Source organism: Callorhinchus milii, unplaced genomic scaffold, assembly GCF_018977255.1.
Source record: "Callorhinchus milii isolate IMCB2004 unplaced genomic scaffold, IMCB_Cmil_1.0 Scaffold7, whole genome shotgun sequence".
NCBI lineage: Eukaryota > Metazoa > Chordata > Chondrichthyes > Chimaeriformes > Callorhinchidae > Callorhinchus > Callorhinchus milii.
Window position 1 is genome coordinate 7,067,651 of NW_024704748.1, and position 17,884 is coordinate 7,085,534.

Genomic DNA, 17,884 nt, shown 5'->3' on the forward strand with positions numbered 1-17,884 from the left:
GTATATGTTCTGACCCCAAAATCCAAACACGCAGACTGGATAACATTCCAGAACAGCATTGGGACAGCACTGCATTGTTGGGAGGTGCTGTCTGCCTGTTTCAGGTGGACATTAAAATCCAATGGCACCTATTTGAATAAGGATAATTGGTCATTTCGCTCATAGTTGTTTGTGAGACGTTGCTGTGTGTAAAATGGCTGTCGTTTTGCCGACAGGAACAACCGCTACAACTTGAGAGCAATTCCCTGCAAAGCACTTTGACAAACTTAGTTGGAATAGGTGCCCTATCAGATTATAAAGAGTAGTAGTAGGATGCAGCTTGTAGAAGGTAAATCTGATTAAGGCTGAAATGGAAACGACTGCTGAAGGAATCAGTGGATTGCTTGCTCCTGCAGCCAGGTCAAGTCAAAAGATGATCCTCAGGCTTATACAAACAATTTGTGACACTTATTAAGTCTAATCTGCCAGCAAAGCTACAAGCCTGGGCAAGTGTATGGCCTTCAGTTACAATCATCTGTCCTTTGCTGTAGCTTTGACTAAATTGTTGAATAAAGATGAGCTACACTATCACATCCCAGTTTGCTAGCGGGGCATTTTTTTTACAAAAAGCTAATCCCTGGAAATTCAGACAGTTTGCCTTTTTTTTTTGCATTAAATGATAGTAAATTGTCACTCCGCAAAATGCACCTGTCTCTTGACCTTTATGAATAAGCTAAGTGGCGCTTTCACTGCTTGTGAGAACTTTAGAGAAATAACAGCAACTTGCATTTGTACAGCGCCCTTCATGTGGGGCAGTGTCTTGGAATGCTTAACGCCGAATTGGGTGGAGGGAGGAGGTGCCTAGTGCTTCCCAATCTGCTACTGTACATGAAGCGTCACACAGTAACTGCTTTATGTACAGCATAGTCTTAACCTAGGATCAAATCAGTCACCCCCACTGCTTGTCCAGCTAGGATATAATAGGAAACATAATTCTGCAATGGGACATTAAATTGGAATTATAATGACCTTTTGTTGTTCAAACCGTTGAAACTCAGTTTGTAAAATGGAAAGGTTTTAAAGAAATAATTCCAACAGGATAACAACATTAGGTTTCTCCCCACAATGCGCAAAGAAACTTGCAGAATACAGTATTTTTCCTTTTGACAACTGTACTCCATTGGAATGGATAGAAATTCCTGGAGATTTGGACAATGTTGGGATGAGATTAGCTGAAATGTTTGCATGAAGAAATGTACAGAGTGATCACAAAATGCTGTTACCCACCCTTGTTTTTTTTTACACACAATGAATTGATGACCATTGTGTACCTTCGGTGAATTCCTAAACTTTAGTACAAGTCCTTGTTTCAGGAAACTAGTCATTTGGAGGTAACGCTCACCAACAAGGACATTAAAGAAAAAATCAAGTTTAATCTGCAGGTTCTTTTTTTATGCATTTTTACAGATGCTGTTAAGAATGAAGCAAGAACACAATTGAGATTAAACAAGAATTGTGAGGCCACATTAAATATCCGACAAAGCCAGCTGAACTTAATACACAGAAGGCACTACCCTATGCATGTTCAACTGGTTTCTGGTATCACTGATCCAAATGGATTTAGGGGGAAACTGAGCAACAACAGGTGCTCACCTCAACTAGTGGGTGGTCATTTCCGATATAAAATCCAGATCAAAGTGCTCTCAGCTGTGGAAGTTGTTGGTGCGTTTGTAGAGGTAACAGAAGAAATATATGATCAGTCAAGTCAATACTTTAATCAGTGGAGTTGCTCTTCTATTGTATGCATCAAATACCATTTTTTTTGCCATCTATGTACATTATATTAGATTGCAGTAATCTGGAGCCTAAGAAATTTGACATGTCTTCCTCACAATGCGGAGCCCAGCTCCACTGAGCTGGTGTGTTGCTAAAATCCAGTAGGATCTCAATGTTGGCTAATTAGACTTCATTTAGATAGATTTATCTACTTGTGAAGTGCTTTCTCATGGGTCCAAGCATTGTCCAATTTGCCTTCAAACTTGGACTTTATTTTCTCTCTCTCTCGCTGGCAGGATCCAGAGCATTGTTGAGCAGTGAGGATGGATGTTAGCCTTAGCTACAGGTCAAGGAACATATTAGGAATGCTGCTAGTTCTCTCAGGTAAGAGAGACTTGTCACTTCAAACCTCCCTGAGACCCTCAGCCCCACCTTTAGTCTCAACCTTCAAATTTTGTCTCCCAAGTGTTGAGATTGCAGATTGTGGGAAACTTAGATTTGAAGCTGGTGTTTTTAACAAACTGTGGACACTTTTTTAAAAAGTTTTTTTATTAAAAAAAAGCTCTCTTCTGTGTCACCTTAAGATCCAGTGGTCTTGTGGGCAAAGATGGTGGGTGGAATTTTGGGGCCAGTAAAGTAATGAACTTTCTGTGCTCTGTAGAATTTCAATTAGTTAAAGTCATTCACTTCATGGGTGTTTGTAGGACTTTGTTCAGGAACCAAACTACCAAGACTGCCACAGATTGACTGATTTCTGACATTCATACTTTCCTTTACCCACCCACCCACCTACACCCGGCCACACACACAAACTTCTGACTAGGGATTTTTGACTGTAACAAAACTTTGTGTTGAGAATCTTTTTATTTTTGTCTGTCCAGCTGTAGCCACAAGTGCTCAGGAGACATTTGGGGACTGTCTGGAATTCTACACAGACTTTTGTTTACATGGCTCCTGTAAACTTCTGATTTCTGAACACCTGGCATCTTGCACGTAAGTATTATCTCTACCAGCTCAGTGTGATGCTTCAAAAACCTGTATTTTATATTATGATGTTCACATAAAACGCGTTTTGGAGCGTTGAGCAAGGGAGAGATGATCATAGGTGTGTTTGGTAGATGAATTTTGTCAGTGTTGTTGATCTATTTGACACCATATATAGAAATACTACTTGTAAGCAGACTTACCTACTGCTGTATGTATAAAGAACAGTCAGCATAGCGTTCAGGGTACAGATGGACTAGCTATGGTCTGGCTTCACTCATGATTACAGTGTGACTTGTCCCCATTTTGACTATATAACACTGCCTCACTTAAGTGGGTTAAGATGTTGAGTATTGTTTCTGCATCAAAATGTTCTGATTTCTCCAATTGCAGATGTTCAAGAGGCTTTGTTGGCAGCAGGTGTCAGTATTTTGACCTCCTAGCTGTAGTGTCTGAGGATCCAAACACACAGAAAATCGTAGTCTTTGCTATGATTCCTGTCTTGGTTATCAGTGTGGCTGCTACAGTCTGCTTCTGTCTAAAGTAAGTTCTCAAGTGTATTGGTGCAGCAATTTTAATCGCTCAACTCAATAGATTTCGGCAGTGAATCATGGAACAGTATTCAATCTTCCTTGAGCTTGAATTGCTTTGCAAATTTGATTATGTGGTCAACTTGCTTTGAAGCTATTTAAACTTTAAAATTTGTGAGGTTGTTTGTGAAGGTTTTTTCCAAATAATGTGCTCCAGAGGGCCTCCTTCTAGGCACTACTAAAAGCCATGCAGGTCCGATCAGCCAACATTTATATATGGATAAATGTGGAATCCCATAGCATAGTGGTTCACCCGCTCACTTCTCAAGCAAGAGGACCCGGGTTCAACTCCCAGGCAGGGCAAAACCTTAGACAGGTTTCCTTATTCCACACTCCTCTGTTTACTTAACAGTAAATAGGAACCCAGTTGTTAGTCGATTGCCAGATCACTTTCCAAGACTATTAATCTCCCCCAGTATTAAATAAATCCTATAAATTGGTCACTCAATCCATGACTGTTTGTGGGACATGTTTTGTGCAATTGGCTGCCGTGTTTCTCCCACAAAATTCAGTCAATCCACTTTACATTATATTCTGTGAAGAGCTTTGAGACATAGCAACAACATAAGGTGTATATCCAATCCAATTATTATAAAGTGAGTTGGCAGCTGGAAAAAGTGGTTTTGAATCCAGTTGAGACCTAAAAATTTTCATTCTGCTGATTACTAAATACCCTTTTTTCATTAGCCTGCAACGTGTGTGTGTGTGACATTTGTTTCAATTACTTTCATTGAAAGATGTACACTCTTTTAGGATTAAAATGCTAGGTGCTTTTAAGAAAACTTTTTTTGTTGTTGCAGCCTCTGTAAATGTAAAAAGTGGAGTCCTAAAATGACAGACTGCTGTTGCTCTGGTATGAATATATAGTAAGTAAACTTTCATCAATTATCAGGCAACAACAACAAAATTACATATATATAACTCCTCCCTACACAGCACTATTTGTATCCTTGTGTGTAGCTGTTGCATTCTTTGAATTAAAAAAAACAACTTGCCGTTTCCCCTTTCACCTTCAGTGACGACCACTCTTGAAGACTCTATGCATTCACATAGTTCAACACTGATTCTGTAGTTTATCACTGACTTAAAGTTTGGATGGTAGAAGTAACCACATTATTCTTAACCTATTACTTAGACATTAATGCATTAGCTCTAATCTCTACAATCATAATAGCTTGGTTTCTGTTAAACAGTAACTTGGTTATAGTGACTTTTTTCTATTTGCAGATTTGGAATTATTTCAATCAAGTTTTAATGCTTCAAAAAGACTAGTCACTCCAGTGATCTTTAAGCTTAATGAAGACTCTGACCAGTTCTTGCATGCATTGACTGACATTTGAATTCAAGCTCGAAGATTGACTTAACTATTCTTGAAGTATGACGCTCAAAATTGTATGAATCCTGCTTTATTGTGCTTCATGCCTGCAGCAGTCCAATTGTTTGCGCTGTGTTAAATTTCAATCATTTCAGAGCTTGAGCAGTGGTGAAAACTAAACGAGTTGAGCATTAAGATTAGTGTTCATTAATTCTATGTTGTTAGCCAATTGCCCTGCATTATGACACAAGTGGCCAATGACACTTGAAGTGGCTAGCAAAACTTTACTGCCTAATGCTGAATTCTTCTTGTTCTTTGAAATTGTCACCACTTCCACTTGTTCCTGGCTGAATTCATAGTCTATTTAGTGTAATTGCATTTGACTAGCGTATCTTGTGCTGAATTGATCAGACCTTTTTATTAGCACCACTGCTTTTTCTTTGTCGCTCTGCTTTTTCTTCACTACCTTTTATTGGTGTAGTATATCCAAAGATTCATCACAAGCTTAGTAGCAAAGGTTATCACTTGACTGTCCAAGCTTTGCCCTGAGATTAATGTTTTATTACTTGATTGATTCTTCTCTTTGTGTGTGTGTATGTAGGGAAAATGTATTGAACAATTTAGATGTCTAGGGTCTCTTTTGGAATCACTAACTGATGGGAATGGAGAACAAACACATTTTGCATGGTCAATAATTGTGTAATTTGTGCAAATGCTTTCACTTCTGGAATCCTCACTCAAACCGAGCATCGTACTCCCTAGCCTGTTATACTGAAACATGTCTTGAAGGTACATGCAAAGCTAAGCAATTTAATGCATCGTTCAAGGAATTTTACTCCGGCAACTAATATGATCTTTTATCCAAACTTTGCTTATTCTGTGCACCAACAGTCCTATGAGTCATTTGGCCATAGATCTAATTTAGACATCTAGTGCACACACTCTGATTTCAGATGCTGAACAAATGGTTGATGGATGTACTAATTCTTGGAAGGGTGCCATCAATAGAAGGGCTATCAATCTCTGATAGCAATGCATTACTAGAGTAGTTATTGCTTCTCTTATTATGTACTTAACCATCCAGTATAAGGGATAGATCTCACTTCTAAACTTTTTGCTAACTTAAAGGTTACTGAGAGTACAGATTAGTTTATTTTGTGGAATGTGTTTAGAATGATGCTGAAATGTACTGTCTGGAATATCAATGTATATGATCAACTTTTTAAAGACTTTTTATACAAGGGCTGTTTATGGAACTAGATTAAACACAGTATTGAATTGACTACTATCAATGCTTTATACCACTGCCACTTGTCAAATTTGCATGTGGAAAGAACGGATTCACCACCACCCCCTCACCTCAATAAATAGTAGCTGTAGAAATAGCAGGATAAGATGCAGTGTCCCTTGTGCTGATAAAGATGAACGTGTTAAGTAATATCTTTAACTCCTGTCCCTAAAAATAGAGTTAATCCTTTTTCAGAAAGAATCACAATACTCTTCTGTTCCAACTATCAATGTTTAACTTCCATAAAGTAGAACATGACCTAGATGAGGTTTGTTTATTCAGTGACATGTGTGTATGTACACTACTCCTGATGTGCAGTCTGATTTTTGTGTGCTAAAACTATGATTTTCATGTACCCAATTTGTTGAAATGAAACTCCTAATCAGGACAGATTGAAGTAATAAGTATTTTGTATCTTCCTGTAACCCAATCTGATTCACCAATATTGATGCTTCTAAATATGTAAACCATCAATTCTGGGACCACATGGCAATTGATTGATTTTTGAAGCCTGGGCTGTACAAGCTGATTGCTTTCAGCGCCTTGGGACGTCCTCCTGACGTGAAAGGCGCTTTATAAATGGAATCTTGTTGTTGTTGTAGTGGTGTAAAAACTGAGTTTGGTGACTTGGTAAATACAGAAAGGACCAAAGCTGAAGCCAGTCCTCTTTGAACACCACTCGAGCTTCACTTCTGCGTTTGTTCCATTATAAATGTGTCCAACCTACCAACTGAGGTAATGGAGGGAAAGACATTAGATGTGTTCAATTGTTAATGAAACAAATCTCTCAACTGAGAAGGCCAAGATTGATGATGGCTGCACACTGTGCTCCACAAGGGAATGGGTGAGTTCATTTTTATTTGAGGTTAGGTTCTGGAATTTCAAAGTAGAAACCAAAATTAACTTCTTAAAGGTCTGCATATGTTCTCTATAATGACACTACTTTTATGATGCATATATTAGGGATATAAGCTTACACCAGCATTAAATATTAAAGCTGCTGACGGTAACTAACCAAATAATAAAGAAATAATTAAATTAACAGTACGAAGGAATATTAACAGGAGTGTAAAAAAAATCATAATGCCCACTGCATGGTTTTTCATTGCCAAAAAGCAGAAAAGGCTTTGAGATTCTAACTGGGTACATTTACATGGGGATTTTGAGTTCTGAATCATTACTATAGCTGCATTTTGGTGAAGTTTTGGCAACATCCATTCCAAACCATGTTTACCACAACTGCATAAAATCTACAGTGCTGAAACGAGCCATTTATCCAAATTAGTGTATGCTGCTATTTATACCCCCCACGAGCCACCCTCCTTAGCCTCTATTTTCATCTAATAATAATAATCATCTCTCATGTATCTATCCAGTCTCCTGTTAAATGCATTGATGTGTTAATTTGAACGAGTATATGGGAATCTCAGTTTAAACACTCGTACACCATTGACACTGCAGTGCTTCTTCCAGCAAAACCTTGGAGTATCAGCCAAGACTATGAGATGAATGTCCCAACGTGAGGCTTGAGACCACAACTTTCTGACTTGGAGGTGAGAGGGCTACCAACTGAGCCAGGCTGAGACCTTTGTCTTGAGTTTGCACACAAGAAGCACTGGAGTGTAGACAGAAAGCAACAGTTCATCCCTCCAAAAGATAGTCCTATGGCATGTTTTATAGATAGACACGGATGTGCAGCCCAATGCTAGCTCACTACTTGTTTTGCTCAACAAAAGATTTCATTCACCAGAGAGATTTGAAAGCATTGTAGAGGACGTTTCAATTGAAAAAGATTGGCTTCCAAATGGGGCATGAAATAAGAATCTGACAAGTGGTGGCCTTAAGACTGTTTAGTATTTGTGTCCTGTAAGGTGACTGCTCATTATGCTTTCAGATTAGTGTTTCCTAGCAACCGCAACTAGAATCTGCCTCAAAGCAAACAAACGGCCTGAGAGTAAGATCAATTCTGTCTGAAATAGTCTTCAAGTTGCGGATGGAAATGGTGAGTTACTGAGATTTGACATTTACCAATAAGAGTGCTTTGATTTCCTTTTTCAAAGCAGCAAACTGCTTTTATGCTTCATGTTCCATGTTAGAAATGAAACGTAATTCTGACCTAGTGGGTTCTTTCTTAAATAAAGTATCAGCATCAATAGCAGATACTCTCTGAGGTCTTTAAACAACTTGCAAAGAGGATACTGCAGGGCTTGCTAAATTATAATTATTTTTATGTTTTACTTATTGCACTTGGACTGGAATGAAACGTACTCTAGATATATACAATAAAAGGGAAGCAATAGTTTTTTTTAAAAAACTTAATTGATATTTAATGAACATAGAAGAATGTTAGATGCTTTTAATATGTGTCTGTATGACAAATCTTCCCTGATTCCCTGATGGGGCTGCTTTCTAATATTGCTTGGAGAGCATCAAATGGAAATTAATAGCTATTTGAAGTAAAGTGAGATAATTTCCAAAATTGTCAGGAAATAAGGCAATTTGCTGGTTGACTGCTATGTGGTCTGAACTGATATTAATTTAGTTTTACAAATAAAGGGAATTCCACTCTGAAAGTTGATCAAGGTGCAGCAGAGTTTCTGAGTCTGCATCATCATCTATCAAATATCTTAATTAATTAATTAATTAAATAATTATACCCTACTCCTCCGCCATCTCCTCATTCCCTTCGCTCCACAATTCGTGGCTGTGCTTTCAGCCTCCATGCCCCGAATCTCTGGAACTCTTTGCCTCAATCCCTCCATCTGGCCCCCTTTGCCAGACTTCAAATGACACCTGAAGACTTGCCTTTTCTACCGTGCCTTTGGTCACCCCCAGTTTCCTTTCTTGCTCGGCATCAAGCTACACTGTTGTCAAGTGCTGCAAGATGCTACCTGTGTAAAGGGTGCTATATAAATGCAAGTTATTGTTGTATTAAGAAAATAACACAACACTCATGCCATTAACTTCTAAATTAAGGTGGTTTAATACATTTTTCGAAGTCTGATTATCATGAACTATGTTCATAGGAAACCACCCTTAGAGTTGTTTGAAATGGAAACATCTTTGCTTGCAAGCTGTTTACTCCCAGACCGCATATTGTGCACTATGTTCTGCCATGCATGTAATTTTGTTCCAGGGAATTGCGTTCAGTGGCCTGGTATTATCTTTCATTGCACAACATGAATGTTCTATCTTCTTTTTCCCTGACTGCAGACTGGCTGTTGGCTGGGTTCGTAGTATTAACAGATACATCACCAAGAGTTGCAAGTCTATTGATTGGAACTAGGATTCAGAAAGCCCAAAGAGCCAATTAAATATTAGAACAAATCCAGATGAAATGGCAACTCCATACTTGACTATTCTTCATCCAATCCAAAATGTCAAATGAGTCTTACTAAGCTCCTGAAAGTCTCCAGAAAGAGTGATGTGCTAACCTATTGAAATAAGTACAGAACTTTACGTTATTTTAGTTTAATAGTTAATTTTCCCCAACAAGAACGAGATGATTTGTGGAAACAGGCTTATGAAATCAATGGCAGCTGGAAGAGTAATGTTTGCATGGTTGTGGTTTCATTGAATAGGTTTAATATTGAAATGTTGTTCTCTTTGTCCAACATTGTTTGTCAGCTGCTAGTCTGGGCTGATGTCTAGTACGGTGCTGAGGGAACACTGCATTGTTGGCAGTGCCGTCCTTTGAATGAGACGTTAAATTGAGGTCCTGTCTGCCTGTTCAGGTGAACGTTTAAACCTTAGACTTATTTCCTAACTCTACACGCTTCTAATTTCCTAGCATGAAGTAGGAAGCCGGTTGTTAATTGATTGGCAATTTGCTATCCGGATAATAATCCCTTCCATAAAATAACAATAATTTGTTTACTCAATCCATGAAAGTTTGTGGGACGCTGCTGTGCGCAATTGGCTGCCGCGTTTCACCCACAAAATATACAGACAATTCACTTTACAGTATCTTCTGTGAAGTGCTTTGAGACGTCTTAGCAATGCGATAAGGTGCTATATCAAATGAAATTATCATTTATTCATAATAAATTCTGAACGGTTAATGTTTCCAATCAAATCTTTAAACTTTCAATGTGGAGAGTTAATACCTTCCTTGTCAGAAGTTGTCTCTCTGCCCTTGTCAAACTAGTTGCTGTTGATCCTCTGTGTCCCTCTGAAAGTGCAGTGCTGAGAGGACCTCAGTGAAGGAAACCATGGAAAGGTTGGGGCGGCCAGTCACTTACCCATTCAAGTTCAGGCCCACCAGGAAACCTGGCACTGTGACTCTGAACTCACCACTCCGCTCCAGTGCCGAAGCTGAGAGACCACAGTCTAAGAGCACTTCCCGGTTTGGAGTGCTAAGCCACCATTCATTCTTCTCCAGACACAACCCTCATCCTCAGAGAGTGACGCACATCAATGGTGAGCCCCAATTTTTTTTTTTTGGGTCAGCTGGTTGTTTGACACGTGTGGAAACCCATCACCATGCTTAAGAGTATCCAAACCAAACTGAGAGTTCCATGCATCCCACTGGAGACAGAGAGATTGTTGGACTGGAATGCGTAATCCCTGGAGGGACGCATCCTGCTTATCTAATTCTGGAAAGTATTAGGCACAGGGTGGCAAGAGCCAAGGCTTGGAGACCCCGAAGTGTGCATGGGGTAATTGCTGGTGTCGAATCAGCTAAAACCTTGTAGCTTGGCATTGATATCGCTGGCTGATAAGCTTTCCCACTGCTTGTCCAGCTAGGACCACCCTACCTACCTTAGGGCTTTCGCTTGCAGGATTAACAGGAAGGGAGTGGGTGATTTCCTTTGTGAATCCAATTGGCATATCATTCAGTGGCAATTCTTTATTTGGTTGCAATGGTGCTGAAGCTGCTTTCTAAAAATGATCGCTCTTTCACTCCACTGCTAAATGGTGTCAGCTGGTAGCACTCTTGCCTCTAAGTCAGAAGATTGCTGGTTGAAGCTCCCCCTTTGGGACTTGGAACTCCTAGTCCAATATAGTGCTGGTGGAGCACTACATTGTTGGAGGTGCAGTCTTTGGATGAGATGTTAACCATCTGCCTGTTTGAGTGGATGTTAAAAATCTCGCCACGTTACCAAATAAAATTGGTAATTCCATGGCTGTCTGTGTGCAAATTAGCTACTTGATTTGCCTGCAAAATACAGTTACTCCACTTTACAGTATATCCTGTGAAACGCTTTGATATGTTGTCCCAATGTGAAAAGCACTATAAGAAATAGGATTATTATTCTATAAATCAAATATCCTTCTGTTCATTACTGGCTAAGAATGAGGCTTCAGTATTATTTCAAATTGTGATTTTGAAACTAACTCCTTCAATTTTACCTGACTCTTATGCTCTGCAAGCTTTTGAAATCCAAATTTGGTAGCTTTACATTAACTAAACAGTGCATCTCTGCTCTTGTCTTCATTTTGCTCCTCTCCCGCGTATGGACTTTTACCTTTCATGCCTGTGTTGTATTTGTCAAACATTTTGCTCAAATGGCAACCAAATGTGTGTTAAATGATCACAATTACAATACTAACCATATGGGTACAGTATCATAAATGTACAGAGACAAAAACTCACTCAATGCTTCCTTCTGTTAAAGTTTGATGAACTGAGAGAAGGAGGATATCAGATAATCTTTCACACTCAAATAAATTGAGCCTGAAGATGTCAAATTAACTCAAGCGCATTATTTTAGCGCCAGTGACTGCCAGGTGGTTGTATTCACATCCATTAAAGAGTTGAACACAATCCAATATTGTATCAGCTTATCAGATTAAAGTTGATTTTCAGTTATTGTAATTCATGGAATCACTCAACAAAGCAATGGTACATGACTTCATAGCACAAAGAAACTTCTGCTTAAATGTACTGTGGTCAGGACCACATGTAATGTATGATATAGTGCTGGGCGAAGCTATTTTATTTCCAAACTGAGGCAGTATAATAAAGTGTATTAAGATGCTTTACCTAAATTTATTTTACAATGTGAGGTCTTACCTGCCGATTAAGGGGGGCCTCGGGATATGTTCCCATTTCCCATCTAGCCAGTCCATTGTTAATCCAATACTGCCTAAACCTGATATCCCTCATTGGGATGAGCACAGAACTTTATATATTTATATCTGGATATAAAATCAGAGGGGTGTTTGTTTTGATATGAATAAGTGGAGTCCTCTAATGTATCGGTTAGAGCACTTGCCTTTCAAACAAGAGGACGCAGATTGATTCCCGGGCAGCTCGAAACCTTAGGCAAGTTTCCATACTCCTCCCGCCTCTCTTTACTTAGCAGTAAGTAGGAATCCAGTTGTTAGTTGATTGGCAGATCACTTACTGGGAGTAATAATCCCTTAAAAAAACAAATAACAATAGCAATAATTTGGTCACTCAATCCATAACTGTTTGTGGGACACAGCTATATGCAATTGGCTGCTGCGTTTCATCCCAAAAATATACAGTCAATTCACTTTACAATATATTCTGTGAAGCGTTTGAGACATCTCAATGACATGATAAGACATGATATCAAATGCAGTGATGATGATTATTATTATAAGACTCCAGCAATGTTTGTTCTCTTCCCCTCTCCCAGGGTTAAATGGGATGCCCGTTTGCACGGTGAATGATGACTGGTATGTCAATGCTCCACTCTCTCCTCACCCGTTGATAAAGAGGCAGCTCACCACCACTGTCTTGGGCATGCCTGGTACCCGACTCCCCATCAGCATTTTCCAGCGTAACGGCATGAGTGACGGCAGAGCCCCTATGTTTGCTACGGGTCTGTACCTTTTTGTTACAATGCAGTTAAATGTGATCTTGGTATGCGCTTCTATTTAGATTGAGAAGGTTGCACCCTGGTTCAGTCAGTAGCACTCTTGTCTCTGAGTCAGAACGTTGTGGGTTCAAGCCTCACATTGGGACATGCTCAGTCTAAGCTGGCACTTAAGCTGGGGAATTTTTGGAGGTGGAGGTGTCGTCCTTCGGGTGAGATGTTGAACTTGGGTCCCATATCCCTGTTCAGGTGGGCGTTTAAAGGGAATTCTCCAGGTATCCTGGCCAACAATCCCCCAGATAAAATTAGAGGTTCACTTCATGGTTATTTGTGGGACATTGCTGCGTGCAAATTGTCTGCCAAGTTTGTACAAAAAGTCTGCCAAAAAAATACAGTCGCCACGCTTTGAAGTAAATCTTCTGAAGTGTCTTGATGAAATTAAGTACCTTGTGTCTCTATTAAATGTGAGTAGTTTCATCATCTTTTTAATCAAAATGTTTTGTTTTGTAAACTCTGCTGTCAGAAGCCTGGAGAGAGGAGCTACGGGACTTTGCCTCTAAGGCTTGTCTCCTTATACCGAAAGAGACAGAGGAGATAAAGGAGGTCAGTAAAGCCTTCAGTTAGGAGAATTCTAACTTTGTGAATATTATATTCCAAGGTTATTGGCTCAAGCCCACTTGGGACTTTGAAATCCAACTCTTGGTGTTTAATAGTTTAAATAATCCCTTCAAAAAATAAAATAAAAAATAATTTGGTCACTCAATTCACAATTCTATGTGGGATATTGCTGTGTGCCATTGGCTGCCATGTTTCACCCGCAAATTACACAGCTTCAGTATATTCTGTGATGCATTTTGAGACATCTCAATGTTGTTATAAAGTATTATTATTATCTATTGAATGCTGGAATATGCTCAAGGGGCTGAATGGTTTCTTCCTATGTTCCTATCTGCTGCAAAAGTAGGAATTGTTTTTGTATTTTGACAGCCAGAGGTCAGAAGATCCACACAATACTCCGCACAGACTGGGAGGCTCATCCCACCCTCCTCTCGTACTGGTACCGGCCAGGCCTGCTGCCGAGCTTCCAAACACCATGCTGGGAACAAGAATAAATACACCAGCCCCTTCCAGGATCAGGAGCTGCTGGTGAAAAGTTTATTTGTAAAAGATCAAAACAAAGTTTCATTTGTTTCCGCAACTCAAATGCACAAATGAAAAGGATTCCCATAGCGTAGTGGTTAGCGAGCTCGCCTTCCAAGCGAGAGGACCCGGGTTTGTTTTTTAGGTGGGGTGAAACCTTAGACACGTTTCCTTATTCCGCATGCCTCTGATTACTTGGCAGGTAGTCGATTGGTAGATCGCATCCTGATGGTAATATTCCCACAAAAAAAATGTGGTCGCTCAATGCATGAATGCTCGTGGGACATTGCTGTGCGCAAATGGCTGCTGGGGTTCACCCTCAAGATGAACACAATATATTCTGTGAAGCGCTTTGAGACATCTCAACAAAGTAATAATAATAATCCTTGCATTTGTGATAGCTTATGTTCAGTATATCAAATACAAGGATTATTATTATTATTAACAAACCTGCATTACCACGTGATGTTTGGCTGCTCACTTGAGCCACGTGTGTAGTAGACAACGTCTGTTTTCCAGCAGCTGGTTGTAATCATAACGTGTGTGGATATGGTGCAGGTATCCTGAAATCTTGATGTTTCTGATGTGTTATCGTTTTATAGGTGCTGGATCTACTCTGCCAACTTCTGCAGACGGACTCGCTCTCTGCTGTTCAACAGTGGCTGCTCTCCTCAGCTCAAAGAGGTGGGTCCAGGGAAATTTCCATGTGTAGGTGGAATACATATGTGCAATTTTGTCTGGTTTGGATACTCTGAAGCACGGTGATGGGTTTCTGCATAAATCAGACATCCGGCTGACCAAAACCAAATGCTCTGATTTTAGGCAAGTGAATTTTGCGTTCCATGGTTACTGTGGGATGGCAAACAAGAAAGACCTTTGTGTCCTGTCTGTGGTGCTGATGAATGCTTAACATCCAGAGACGAGGAATAGACAATAGGAAACTGGCTTGGTGTCAGGGCTGCCCGAGGCGAGGCTTTGAGTTTTTATTGATGTATCACAGGCAAGCCCGGTCCTGTCCTCATGTTATCAGTAGCAGGCAACCAGCTGGATTAGTTTTTTCCCCAATTACTGGATTAGTAATTGGAGTTGAGATACAGATCAGCCATAATCTAACAGAATGGAGGAACAGGCTTAAGGGCCTACTCCTGTTCCTATGTTTTCCCCCTTTCCACTGCAGCCAAAAGATGTCAAGCCTAGTTGCCGTGTTGCCAACTCTGCCTTGCACAGACTCTCTCCACCCGATCTCAACCCCCAACTTGAGTCCAAATCCTTGACTGTCCAGCAGTTTGGGACGTCCTCCTGACCTGAAATTGCACTATACAAATGTAATTTGTTGTTGCTGACTCGGGGTCAGTCTGCATGGCTTGCAGTTCACCTGTAAAGTACACAATCGCTGCACTCTAACGTAAATCCTTTGAAGAAAGGGGTGGAGGCACTATAAATAATAATCCTTAATATTTCCTTATTTGATATAGTGCCTTTTACTTCGCAGGGTATACTGTAAAGTGAACTGTCTGTATTTTGTAGGCAAATATAACAGGTCATTTTCACCTAGAAAATATTAAATGCAAGGATTATTATATTCACCTACAAAAATATAGTCACTGCACCTGATTTGGAATCACTGGGAGTCTGGGCAGAAACAGACCCTTTCAACACTGATCATGTTTTGTATATTCACTCGTGATATGAACATTTATACATTCAGATAGATTTAGACTACAAGCAGTGATGTATGTGCACCATTTACTTACAGAGAAAGATTTTGTATTAGGGATGGTGCAATCTACTCTGGCAAACAGTCTCCATGACTACCAGCACATCACAGACAGAGCAGAAGTGAGGCTCAATTCCCAGATGAATTGCAACCCTTTGGCCCCAGAGCATAAAACGTGCAACATCAATCGGAATAAACACGATGGGTATGATTTCATGAAATGACGCAATATGTTAATGCGATCCTACCTTGTAGAATGCAAGGGTGGGGATGGGTTGTGTGTGATGCGAGCCTGGCTCAATTGGTAACACACTCACCTCTGAGTCAGAAGGTTTTGAGATCAAGCCCCATTTCAGTATTGCACAGACTGACGCTCCAGTGCAGAGCTGGGGAGGAGAGCTGTGTTGTCAGAGGTGCCGTCCCTCGGGTGAGATGTTCAACCACCTGTTCAGGTGGACGATAAAGATCCCGCAGCACTATTTGAAAGAGAAGGGAGTTTCTCCTGGTGCCCTGGCCGACAATTCAACATTGTCTTAAGGTTTAATAATGTGCAGAATTTTGAAAAATTCTTTCAAACTTCAGCCCGTTTAATTTGGAAGCCGTTCTTCCATAGACCTTAAAATCCAGAGCAGCAATGCAGTTTTGTCCAGGGAATCTATCAATATTTCTCTGAATACAATGAATATAATCCATGTATTGAATGCAGCGCTTGGGGTGTTGAAGCCCACAGTGTTAACCTACCAGTTACTGTTTTGCATAACATCTTCCAGTTATTACCTCAAAAAGAAGCCAGAAAGAATTGAAGAGGAGGAACCGGGTGAGAATTGTTCTTTTCTGTTTAATATCAGATTATTTATTTTTTTACTGTTGTTTCCTACACATTCAATCAGATATGTTAAACCTGCCTTCAGTCTAACAATACATCTTAGTCTCGTTTATAGGGCTCACTCCCTCAGTATTTATCTTAAAATAAATGCCACCTTGAAACCTATCTCTTCAATCACACTTCAGTCACCTCTCAAACCCATTTCTTGCTCAATATCAAATCCCACAACTGTGAAGCATTCCTACAAAAATGTTGTTGCAGACACTTGTAGTTCTGAGTAACTATAATTAGCTAAATTCCTTAATTGATTATGCTACTTGTTCCATACTGTATTTGGAACTCGTTATACAGTTTAAACTACTCCTGCAAAATGAGTAGTGTTATACTGTGATTCTCCTTCATAAATGTGATGAGGCTAGTGGTTGATATTTTTTTTGTGCTTTAAGCCTAATCTGTTCTAAAAGTCTTCAGAGGCAGAATAAATTGGTATTTAAAAGGGAGACAGACCTACGCATACCCACATTCAGCTACTATGTTCCCTAATCTTTGGAATTCCACTCTACCCACCATCACACCCACCTGCGTTTCACCCACAAAATGCAGTCAATTCACTTTACAATATACTGAACGGATTATTATTATTACATACATACATACATGTACACGGATTCTCTTATTTTCTGTCTGAATTAGTTTACGCTTCATTCTAGATCACATAGGAACTGCCGAAGTTCTTCAGATCCATAGAAATGAGTCTCCTCGCCTTAATAATGAACCACAGAACATCACCGAATCCAACCAAACCACCGGCAATAACTAGGATGTTTCAGAGACGAGTAAAACCATCCAGTTCACTTGTGTGACTAATGGCTGATTTTAAAAAAAAACGTTTAAGGCAATGTTGAATTTGTATTGATAACATTTATGATGTCAAATACAATTGGATAAGCATTTCACTTGGGTATCGATTTACTCTTTTAACATAATCATTTAATAACATCAGGAATTTGCCAAATTCTTTAATGCGGACTTTAGTTTTGAAGCTGTTTTCTGTAAATTTCTTTTGACAAACTACAGAAATTGACATAAGAGTTAAAACTGACTTCAACAATTAGCCAAATTCTGTGCACTCTGGAATGCTATGTTAACAGAGCAAATCTAGATCCAAGTGGAATTTCTACCCAAAGCAACTGGATAGTGCTTTTTTGTTGTTGTTGTTATCTGTCCAGGGGCCGGATTAGGCCTATAAACCAGACTAATTGAACCGCCCTTATCTAGACTGACCAGATAAAATTGGCCCGCACCAAGCTACAAGTCCCTATCACCCCCATCCTTGCCTGGTTCCCCATCTCCCAGCGGATAAAGTTCAAAATCCTTGCCTTCAAAGCTCTTCATGGCTTGCTCCTTCCTACTTCTGTGACCTGCTAACTCCATATCAACTTGTCCGCTCCTTCTGCTTAAAGGGCTCCGGCGTGCTCCGT

At 39.8% G+C, this 17,884-nt stretch overlaps 1 protein-coding gene across 3 annotated transcripts; it reads left to right on the forward strand.

Moving 5' to 3' along the window:
• Positions 1-7,865: 7,865 nt before the first annotated feature.
• On the forward strand, positions 7,866-17,734 carry tbata (thymus, brain and testes associated). 3 transcript variants are annotated; one of them, XM_007904609.2, is made up of 9 exons: positions 7,866-7,934; positions 10,080-10,351; positions 12,541-12,726; positions 13,244-13,323; positions 13,708-13,866; positions 14,463-14,544; positions 15,617-15,782; positions 16,348-16,394; positions 17,114-17,734. In XM_007904609.2, the coding sequence occupies exons 2-9, from the start codon at positions 10,144-10,146 to the stop codon at positions 17,221-17,223; spliced, it is 1,038 nt and encodes a 345-aa protein (XP_007902800.1). In that variant the 5' UTR covers positions 7,866-7,934; positions 10,080-10,143; the 3' UTR covers positions 17,224-17,734. The 3 variants fall into 3 exon arrangements, with proteins under 3 accessions (XP_007902800.1, XP_007902803.1, XP_007902801.1); XM_007904612.2 differs by having other exon boundaries at positions 13,247-13,323; XM_007904610.2 differs by having other exon boundaries at positions 10,116-10,351.
• Positions 17,735-17,884: the final 150 nt, after the last annotated feature.